This window comes from Bidens hawaiensis, unplaced genomic scaffold (assembly GCF_021521415.1).
Source record: "Bidens hawaiensis isolate Kalapana, Puna unplaced genomic scaffold, B.hawaiensis_p1.1 tig00024527_1, whole genome shotgun sequence".
NCBI classification, from domain to species: domain Eukaryota; kingdom Viridiplantae; phylum Streptophyta; class Magnoliopsida; order Asterales; family Asteraceae; genus Bidens; species Bidens hawaiensis.
The window spans coordinates 218,970-230,621 of record NW_027493879.1 but is presented as its reverse complement, the minus strand read 5'-3'; the positions used below and the strand labels follow the sequence as shown (position 1 = coordinate 230,621).

The window sequence follows — 11,652 nt, the reverse complement described above, 5'->3', positions numbered from 1 at the left end:
AATGCGCATTTAGTCCAAAAAGTTTATTTTTTGCATATGGACCCTCCACGTTTCCCAGTTTTTGTCAATTACATCCAAATCACTAACCCCGTTAAATTTAATCGTTAAGTTAAGGGTAGACATGTCTTTTCACCCTTTCTTTATTATAATACTTATTTTAGTGAACTGCGGTTTTCGTCCCTCTAGTTTGTCAAAATCTTCGGTTTTAGTCCAGTAGTTTCAAATTTGCAATTTTCTTCCATATGGGTTCCTTTCACTTGCAATAAAACCCGAATTCCCTAATATCATTAAATCTGGTCGTTAAACCCATTAGTGTGCCCTTCACGTGAGAGGCAGTTTTGTTTCTTGTTTTTTTTTTTTCATTTTCCCCCAAATACAACCTAGCCCCTCACGTGAGGGGGCTTGCGAATTAAGACGGAAGTTTATTTAGTTAGAGAAACGACAAAACTAGTCACCACGTGAGGGGCACACAAATGGGTTAACGACCAAAAATAATGAGGTTAATAAACTCGGGTTTAATTGCAAGTGATCAAATGAAACTACAAGTATGAAAATTGCAAACTTAAACTATTGGACTAAAACGGTAGATTTGGACAAACCATAAGGACGAAAACCGCAGTTCACTAAAATAAATATTATAATAAAGACAGGGTGAAAAGACATGTCTACCCCTGACTTAACGATTAAATTTAACGGGGTTAGTGATTTGGACGTAATTGACAAGAACTGGGAAACGTAGAGGGTCCATATGCAAAAAATAAACTTTTTGGACTAAATTCGCATTATTTGACAAACCACAAGGACAAAAATGGCACTTTACTCTTTTTTTTATTTAGAACGTTGTTAAATTTTAAATTCTACTACTCAAACAACTTTGTATTTGTTTGGTTCCACATAACACATTTGTATTTTGAATTCAATACGGATGAGGTATTCTATTTTTATTTTTTTTATTCTTTTTTTTTTTTGTAATGTCTTCTCACAATAAAAAAAAACCGAAAATAACCTAAACCGAAATCGAAAATAACCGAAAACCGAATAACCGAATAATCGAATAACCGAAAACCGATTGTTTGTATTCTAAAATAACCGATAGCTTAGGTTTAGGTTTGGGTTTCACCCAATAACCGAACCGAACCGTGCTCACCCCTATTAAATATATACGGACTAAAAGATATTTGTTTTTAATTTAGTTACTTATTTTGTTATATTTTTTCATACACTCCTAATATAATAAAAAGTTGACTTTGTGCCTCTATAAATTAAATAGAGAAGAAATTTAACTTCTCTAAACCATAAATCTTTTTTTAAATGATAGGATAGATTAGGTTATTTTAAATTTTTCTACATAATTTATAGATAAATCACTTTCTAGACGAAGGTGTTATGACTTTCGTGTCTCAATTTCAGTAAATTAAATTCACATATATGAGTTAAATATACAATATGAAGTTTATATAGTTTATAAGAACTATATTTTCGTCAAATACATGTTTTAGAAATAGTACTACTACTATGTTGTATTTTAATTATACACGGTCTAAAATTATAATTATTGAAATGGTCAATATATTTACGGTACCTAAACACTTTTTTTTTCTTTCATAATATATTAATATGCTATCGTACCGGCCAAATAAAGTTGTCAATATATTTATTCTCACTGATTTCAAAATGAAACTTAATTCAACAATATATTCAAAGTTAAAATAAAATAATCATTAATTAATGCACATGAATATTCGTTCGAGACTCATTCAACCTAATCACTAAAGAACAATTTTTATTATCTTAATCAAGACAACTGCTTTCTGGCTTGGTGGTAGACCGGCTCTTCTTATAGAAGAGGTCGTCGGTTCAAGCCTAGACGTCTATTCGGATGTGAGGGTTTACCCAGCCGTTCCTATGGGGATTTTCGAGTCAAACTTGAAGGGTTAACATTTTTTATTGTAGAGCTCATTAGCTAAAAACATCATAAAAACAAAAAAAAAATGTGTTATAGTTAAAAAGCATCACAAGGTTATTTAATTATCACATCGAAATGCATTAAACATATAGATTGAATTTATGAAATGACGTGAATCTAACATGAAACATGGGTTTTGAACTTTTGATTGGGTGTAAATGTTAGGGTGTCCGTTACATGTTGAACTCACAAAGATGTTTTAGATAAATCATATATAGATGCTTCTCGTTTAGGTGAGCCTTTGTCAAATGGCCAATTTATATAGAATTTAGAGCGTTAATTTATAAGTTTCATTGCAACAAATAATATGAAATAAAACCATACATAATAAAAACTAGAAACATAAAAAACCTGGCGTTTAACGTTATTCATGAATGTACATAGTTTTAAGCTTATGGTACACTTGCTTGAAGGAAGGCCATCACCGGAAGCGAGTCGCCGTCAGTGGAGGGCGGCCAAGCAAGAAGGACAGCCGGCTATTCTTTCTTCAAAGCCTAATGTACAGTTAAACTTTGCCCCCATTGTTTTTGTGGTTTTCCTTTACAAGTGTGTTGTTGTGGCTTCCCTTTTGCGATTGCGTGTGTTTCGCGTTCCTTAAAATCACGATGAAGCTTCCTTTTAGAATTCGAGTCTTCTTCTTCCTTACGAGTATTGCTCCATTGTGATGTTTGTTTCAAGATTTTCTATTTTGTTTTCTCTTTAGTAGTTGCCTTACATTTGTTCTTTTTGTTTGTTTCAAATATCTTAGTTTCGGTCTTCAATCAATCGTTTTCTTGGAAGTGCAACGTTTGCATTAGGTAATTACTTTCTTGAATCTGTTTTTGCCATATAATCTCTATTGTTAGGGTTTCAATTGTGTGTTAGTGTTAGCGAGTTCTCAAGATAGGAATGGATGTGCTTTTAATTTTTTTTTTCTTTTTTCTTCACAACAATTAGTTTAAACTCTAATCTTGATTTTTTTTCTAATAACATCTAATAATTAAGTTTAAAAAAACTAACACAATCGTGTTTAGTGTTTTTTTTAAATAAACCAGTATAAATTTAATTAAACACAAAGTGTGTTAACAAAAACGTGTTTTCAATATAAATTAAATGTTAATGTCATTGATTTATCTTGTCTGGCAATTTGCATCTTTATATTGGTTCGTAATATTTTTTGGATAAAACTTACTTTTTTAAAATTAAATATTTATTTATTTTTGAAATATATTGTTATTTTTTATATTTCTAATCACTTATAATAAAAAATAGAAAAGAAACAATCATAAATTATATTTATTTAATAAAGAATAGTGAAGGTTGAGTTGCTAATGAGTTGAAAGATGGGTAGGTGAGAGAAATTATTTTTATAATAAAATGTGTGTTGAGTTGGGTTGTGAATTGAGAGTCTTCTCAGTAGGGCTGGCAATTTATACACGAATACACGATACGTAACTACATGACTTTAACATGTAACAGGTAAGGCCTTAACATGTTTCGTGTACTAAACAGGTAGACACAAATTTACCTGTTAATTTTCGTGTCTAAACAGGTAAATTACATGTTTACCTGTTAAGTACATGTTAAGTACCCGGTTAGATTTTTATAATTAAATATATATCTAATTATAAGTTACCTAAACCCTAAATTTCTAAAACATTCTCACTCTTTGTTTCTTAGCTGTCACCACTCACCACTCACGAACATTCCCTCTCCGGATTTTGTTTCACTAAACAGGTTGTCAAATATGTGTTTCTAAACAACTCTTATCAACTTTTATCGTGTATACCAAGTAGTAACAGATTCATGTTTGTGTTTGGGATACAGGTACACGATAAGTTTTCGTGTCGTGTACGGGTATACACATTTCGTGTTCGTGTCTTATCATACATGATATGCCAGCCTTTCTTCTCAGTTGCTTAATGCTTGAGTCATGTGTTAAGTGATATGTGGGTTTTAGGAGTTCAGGGACTAATCTTGTAAGATACAATAATATAAGGATCAAAGTTGTAAATAAGCTAGTTAGGAGTTTGTTAGTAGTTAGTTAGATCTTGGTTGTTAAATACAAAGTATCTGTTGATTGAGTTATTCTTCTTATTGTCTCTCTTTCTTCTATTCTATCATTCTTCCAATTAATCACCACCGTCCCATCACCATTATCCATCTCACAAAACCACCATATATCTTTGGTATCAGAGCTAAATGACCCTCGGAGCTCAGGTATCCATCGATTAATTCCAGTCCAATCGCAGTTTTTGTATTTTGAATTGATTGATTCTTCGATTAATTCCATTTTCTGTTCTTGACTTGATTGTTTTGTGGAGCAATTCATATCTTCTGTTCTTGCTTTGCTCCATTCTGTGTCGGATTAATCATTGTGATTTCTCTATCCTCTTCGATCCTTTCTTGCTGCATAATAATAATAATATCTTTATAATAAAAAATCATGACTACTACAAGAAGTCAATCTGATCTTGAGAAAACGATTAAAGATCACATTACTTCATTGTTGAAATTTGATGCTTTCATGGAAAAAACAAATAAATCTTTTCAAGAAATGAGACAAATTCTTGATAAATTCTCTAATAATCAAACAAACTTGAACAATTTACATTCAACCAACAATTCTGGTAACCATCTGGATAACATGCAGAACATTAACACCAGAACAAAGATTATACAGGCTTGGGAAGATCGAATTTCCTAAGTTTGATGGTCAAGAAATTAAAGACTGGATTTGCAGTTGTGAACATTTCTTTGATGTTGATGGCACACCAGAAGCCTCAAGGCCAGGTATGCAGCAATTAATTTGGAAGGTAAAGCTATGAAATGGCATTCTTCGTTTGTTAAGCAATTAACTAAGCCTATAGCAGAAGTTACATGGGCTAAATATTCAGGGAATGTGTTAGAAAGATTTTCTACACATCAATACAGTGATGCAATGGTGTTTTCATATCTATTGTTCAAACAGGAGAATTGGAAGAATATTGTGAAAAATATGATGAAAACTTGTTGAGGGTGAGTATTTGTGAAGAATATGTTGTTAGCATATTTTTGAATGGCTTGAAACCTGAATTGGCAGGGCCAGTTAGGATGTTTGAACCCAAGAATATGAAGGAGGCCAATAAGTTTTCTAAAAAGCAAAATATGGCCAACAAAGCCTTATTACCAAAAACCAAGCCATACTCTAATCAAAATGGCAAATTATACCCAAATCCAACACCTATCTCTTCTTACAAACCCAATTCGGTTCTCAAACTACCAGTTAACACCAACCATTTACCATTACTACCCTCACCACCCTTGAACCAAAGAATTTATCCTAACAAAAACAGGCTGAATATACCAAATAAGCAAATGGAGGCCAAGAGACTTAGGGGTGAATGTTTTTGGTGCCCAGAAAAATTCACTTCAACCCATAAGTGTCCCAATAAACAACTTTATGTGTTAGAAATTGAGGATGATGAGGAAGGGGGCATTGGTATCCAACAAGATTCTGAAATTGTTATTGATACAACCATTCATGACCCACTGATTTCAATACATGCACTAACAGGGGTTCCTTCTTTCTCCATTATGCAAGTTGTTGGCAATATTGGAACTAAGACTTTGAGAATCCTCACTGATTCAGGTTCTACACATAATTTCCTAGATGAAAAATTAGCCATTAAGCTTAGTTGTCAATTAGAAGACATCAACCCTATGAAGTTTGGGGTTGCCAATGGAATACCATTAATGTGCAAGAAAATACACAGAAACTTTGAATGGCAGATGCAAGATTTATGGTTAAAAGCTGATGTGTTAGTTATATCATTGGCAACTTATGACATGCTATTGGGTGTACAATGGCTCCTGCCACTTTGGGACATTGTTTAGAATTTCAAAGACCTTACTATGCAATTTAGGGTGGGGAATAAGACTTATCAATTAAAGGGCAGTCACAGTAACAAGTTGTCCTTGTGTTTAATGGAGGTCATGAACCAATTATTGACAAGTGATGATCATTTTATTCAAGGTCATGTGTATAGTTTGAAAGTAGATGCTTCTGAGGAACAGCTTCAGCACAAGACTTTAGTGTCTAACCTGTATGTAAGTCCTGAGGTTTTTTATAAACTTTTGAAAGAATTTGATGATGTGTTCCAAATATCTACTAGTCTACCACCTCATAGGGCTTTTGATCACAGAACTGTCTTGAAGGATGAATCTGTTACTATAAATCAAAAGCCTTATAGATATCAAATGGTTCAAAAGGACATTATTGAAAAAATGACCAAAGAATTAATTGACACTGGGGTGATCAGGAACAGTGTCAGTCCTTTTGCAGCTCCTGTAGTTTTGGCCAAGAAAAAAGATAGGAGTTGGAGGATGTGTATACACTACAGGAAACTTAATGATGCAAAAATAAAGAATGAATTCCCTTTCCTTTAATAAAAGATCTCATGGATGAATTTGGGGGGGTCTACTATTTTTTCTAAGCTGGATTTGAGATCCGGGTGTCATCTAATCAGGATGTACCTAATGACATTCCAAAAACAGCTTTTAGGTCTCATGAGGGGCATTTTGAATTTATGGTCATGCCATGTGGCCTAACAAATGCCCCCATCAACATTTAAGGCCCCTATGAACTAAACTTTCAAACCCTTGCTAAGAATATTAGTTTTGGTCTTCTTTGATGACATTTTAGTTTATAGCAAGACTGTGGAAGAACACATGGGTCATTTGAGAGAAGTTTTACATAATCTAAGAGCTAATAGATTGTATGCAAAGTTGTCCAAATGCTCTTTTGGTGGAGGATCTGTTGAATATTTAGGGCATATAATCAGTAAAGAAGGAATTGCTACTAATCCAAAGAAAAGTGAGGCTATTCAATCATGGCCTGTTCCTAGCAACATCAAACAGTTAAGGGGGTTTTTTGGGCTTATCAGGATATTATAGAAGATTCATAAGATCCTATGGGATCTTAGATAAACCTCTTACTACCCTTTTGAAGAAAAACAGTTTTGTATGGACCCTTGTTGTAACTACTGCTTTTAATACTTTAAAACAAGCCCTATGTTCTCCCCCTGTTTAGGCTCTTCCTGATTTTTCTAAACCATTTGTACTAGAAACGGATGCTTCTGCATTGGGCTTTGGGGTTGTGCTAATGCAAGATGGTCATCCCCTTGCTTTTATCAGCAGGGCTTTATCACCAAGGCAACAGTCCTATTCTGTGTATGAGAAGGAACTTCTAGCTATTATCTTTGCAGTAAAGCATTGGTAGCACTATCTTTCTATTAGTCATTTCATCATTAAGACTGATCAAAAGAGTCTTAAAACACTTGTTGGAGCAAAAATTGACAACTCCTCTACAGCATGTTTGGTTATCAAATGTCACACCCCGACCAAAGGCGGCAGAACATGCCGAGGTGTAACGATTGCCCATAAGCGCATGACACTATTTTAAGTGACAATATTTAACAACTCATTTCATTTCACAACATCGAAAATATCACATAACAATATTCATAAGTCAAATACAACAAAATATAACAAAATATTGCAAATCAAATATTGTTCATTTTTGCTGATATCCTAACGGTATTTGTGACGTTTTCTTCACCGAAATCCAAAATCAACCTAGATGCAAACCTGTAACATTTCATAAAATAAAGTTTGTCAACACAAAGGTTGGTGAGCAATTCATAGTTTTTGAGAATATAAGTATATAATAGAAAAGCCACAATCTTGTATACGAAACAACAAATAAATAGCAATAATTTGGATAATATGAGGTCACAAAACCACCATATATCATATAGTTAGGGTTCAATTGCATTTGATTTGCATAACAGTCCTACTGTGTTTGACTACATTTCTACTTTAATGTATGTCAATGTGTCATGACTAATGTATGTTGGTTTTATTGTTTTTCTTGGTGCATACAGAATGGGTTAGGCTTTTTAGTTTGTTGCTTGCTTAATTCGTGTTGGTTTGGTATTAGTGAGCGGGTGTTTAGAGCTATGTGTGTTTCTTTTGCTATGTTGTTTGTTGCTACTCCTTGCTGCCTTTTTTAATGTGTTATAAGTAATGTGTTAGGAATGTCAAACATCTTTTCGTTTCTTTACACACACTGGTTAGTATAAAGAACGAACCGAACTTATTTACTAATATTATTATTCAACTAAATTATGCTATTCTTAAAATGTAGACAACCATGTAGCCGGGAACTTTTAAAATAGAATCACGCAAAGTCGCAAACCGTATACTCTTATATACCAATCAATTTTACAGAAATGGAAAGGGATAGCAAGTGCAACGATAAGAAGAATGTAATCATCAGGCGATAGCAAGTGCCATGTATTTTTTGTGTAACTAGATACTACTTCTTTTGTATGTCACTATAAGTCTATAACTACCAAACAATAGCTGCCAAATGTATCTTTTGTAACTAAGTGGCATATTAGAAACACAACGTAAACTTTATGTAGTTACCAGCAAACATTTTGTATAAAGCATGGTAATGAAATGCTGGAATCACTTGGTAAAATGAAGGTGTTGATCTCGCTCGCGGTGGTGGTTCAAACGTCCCCTTGGCTAGCAAAAGTTGCTTAACAGAAACACCCCCAGGCTTAAAGCTGGAAAGGTGATTAAAGCAGAAGCCTGCAATGCACAAAAATCATGGTTTTTATTTTTAACTTTTATTTCTAATGTGTAAAGATAGGGTTAAGTTATCTTACACGGTCTTCTAAATCTAAGAACGATATCTACGAACGATACAAAGACACACTGGATCACAAAATATAACACAATGCCGATAAAAATAACGCACGCATGGACGGTAAGTGGTTAAGGTTGAAATTACTTGTTAATAAAAGAAAAGGAAGTTACCAAAAAAAAGACTACTTCTTTGTTAGCTAAAGCAGCAGTGTATTTCCCTTTTTGCATTTCCTTCTTAACAAACCCTTGCAGCTGTAAACACAAAATATTATGTCTTAATTGCCATTTAACAATATAAATAACTTTATGAGCATTGTCCAATTATAAGCAAGGGTAAATTTACAAAATGCAATCATACATACATCAATCACTATTTGATTTATGAAATGAAAATTAAAAACCAATTGTGATTTCCATAAAATGAAAATGGTATGAAACAAACAGAAATTGTGATCAGAAAGTACCTGGTGATGATTTTGTTTAATCTTTGACCAAGTTGCTTCTAGTATTTCCGGACACTTGATAAAAAAACCTCTTTTAAAAAACTAAAAACCAATAATAATGATTACTCCAAGTTTTTCTAAATATTTTATGCACACAAAATATAATAAAATAAGATAATAATGTATACCTTTAGAAAGAAGCACCTGCTAACTATCTCTTCACTTCCCTTCTGTAATGAGAAAATAGATTACAAAGTTAATTACACAAATGGTCTATGGTTTAGCCCGAGTAACACCTTTCGGTACTAAGGTTTAAAAGTAACAATGGGTCACGGTTTAAGACCAATTTATGTTAAATTTAGGTAAAATGACAAAAATGCCCTCTAACTTAGTTTACTACATAATTTACATAACTACTTGTATTTTGCTGAATTTTTTTTCAAGTAAGAGAGCACTTTTGTCATTTTACCCAAATTTAACACAAAACTTAACATAAGTTAGTCTTAGACCCCAAATTCGTTACAAATCTGAAACCATAAACCCGAAACTTGTTACTTTTAAATTAACTACTATAGAAGAACTAATATTGATATTATAGAAGAATGTTAACATACTTGTGCAATTACAAGAGCCTGTTCAAGATGCTGAATTTGAATCCACTGTTGATTCACAATTTCAGCCAACATTTCAACCCTTGATTTGATGACTTCCAGCCTACTTTCAGCATCTTGTGCTTTGGACTCCAAGCTGTGAAGCTCAAAATTGTTTCTCCTTGCGGTACCCCAAAGAAGTCGAACCTGACAACAAACAAACAAACGGCTATCTGTCTTACAAATGTTGCAAATCAAAAATTGAGTAGTAACAGAAAGAAAGTAAACCTCTTCTTCCAGTCCATTAAGCGTTTCATTTGAATCATTCTTCATAGTTAGCGAAACAGATTGCAGATGATCAGATTCAGCGGTTAACTTCTTCACAAGGATCTCAGTTTCCTTGATATGAATGTTTTTGGAATCTACTATCGAAATGCTTTCCTCGAGAACAGATTCTGCATCAAAAAAACAAACAAACAAAAAACAAAACTTATTTTATCGTTGTAGAAATTGTAAATAACGGGTACTCTTCCGATATGATTTCACGTAATCGGTCAAAATCAGCCCATGAACCAATACGTTAATTTTTGAATTTTTTTTCTCATTGTTCTTAACTACAAAGTACTTATGTAAACTTCTGTAATTTTTAAAATTTACATATAAAAGTTTCAATTGGATCGATCTCCATTAATCTTTTGTGTGTCCCCTTGCATAGAGCTGTACAAAAAGTTGAGTCGCTCAACAAAAACCCGAATCTAAACGAGCCAGCTCGGCTCCATTTCTTAACGAGCCAAGCTCGAGCCAGGGTCAGCTACTCAGCTTGGCTTGTGGCTCGGTGTTGGCCCGTCTTGTTTAGATTAAATCCTATATTTAGCATACCAAAATAGGAAAAATAAAAAATAATCCATATATTATGTCACTCGATGTTTAAAACATCATAAAAAAAGAGCAAAACTAAAACATATAATGTTACAAATTCTCTAGCATATAAATATGATATAAACTGTATGTAGTAAAGAAATATAACAAATAAAACTATTTTAAAATATAATGAAGGTCGATAAAGTACACGAGTCAAGCTCGAGCTCTCTCTGGCTCAGCTCGATTCGATTACAGCCCTGCTAATAAAATCTGACCAATTTTAATGATATGATGTACTCCAATTCTCCAAAACCAAGCTAAATGATCGATTGAGAATGACAATTAGATCAAAACCTCATACATACATACTAAATTAGCAATAATATTAGATTACCTAACGTTACGATCTTCAGCTCCGCTTCTCGAATTTCATCAATCAAATTGAGTGCAATCACATCAATTGATTGGTAACTGATTAAGATATAAAACACCAAAACGGCGGGAACCAACTTCACCATTATTGTTATTGTTGTTTATTATGCTCCTTCACTTGAATCTAGTCCATCGATGACTATTGTTGTTTTTCTAAATCAATGAATTGCGTTACGGTACCTGTTCTTTGTACTCTATGCCATATTCGGTACCTGTATGTAGTCGTTTGTTACACGACACGTCACTACCGATATCAAAACTGGTTGTTTTCGGTTTACAATTTTCTATAAACTAGTTATAGTTATTTCGACACGTGTGTTGTAGCGGGAGTTCGGTTGGTGTTGATTTGATGAGTTATGGTACCGGTATGCTATCAGCACATGCTATAGCAACTGAAAAAGAAAATTCAAGAATAAAGTCGTGATATGACCAAAATGATACTAACATATGTACGTTTTGTTGTGGTGACTCGATTCTAATTTAAAAATTAGAAAAAAAAAACTATAAACCGTGTAAAACGTAAAGTAATAATTTGTATTTAATTAAATGCCGTATAACTTATATTTTATTTACAATGTATTCAAAACTATATCTTTTAATAATATTTATAACTAAATGCGATATATTATGTAAGAGTTACCATAGAGCATTCGCATCTTAATGATATTTTTTTTAAATATTTTCT

The 11,652-nt window shown here is 33.0% G+C and overlaps 1 protein-coding gene across 1 annotated transcript; it reads right to left on the bottom strand.

The window, feature by feature from the left end:
- Window positions 1–8,104: 8,104 nt before the first annotated feature.
- On the bottom strand, window positions 8,105–11,095 carry LOC143569523 (uncharacterized). Its single transcript, XM_077055408.1, has 7 exons — window positions 10,930–11,095; window positions 9,963–10,129; window positions 9,699–9,881; window positions 9,273–9,314; window positions 9,106–9,186; window positions 8,813–8,893; window positions 8,105–8,584 (listed from the first exon to the last, which is right to left on the bottom strand). The coding sequence occupies exons 1-7, from the start codon at window positions 11,051–11,053 to the stop codon at window positions 8,519–8,521; spliced, it is 744 nt and encodes a 247-aa protein (XP_076911523.1). The 5' UTR covers window positions 11,054–11,095; the 3' UTR covers window positions 8,105–8,518.
- Window positions 11,096–11,652: the final 557 nt, after the last annotated feature.

Coding starts and splice junctions, on each gene's coding strand:
- LOC143569523 (XM_077055408.1), bottom strand. CDS start 11,053: ATGGTGAAGTTGGTTCCCGCCGTTTTGGTGTTTTATATCTTAATCAGT. Junction 10,130..10,929: donor GCTGAAGATCGTAACGTTAG/GTAATCTAATAT, acceptor TTTTTGATGCAG/AATCTGTTCTCGAGGAAAGC. Junction 9,882..9,962: donor TTAATGGACTGGAAGAAGAG/GTTTACTTTCTT, acceptor GTTTGTTGTCAG/GTTCGACTTCTTTGGGGTAC.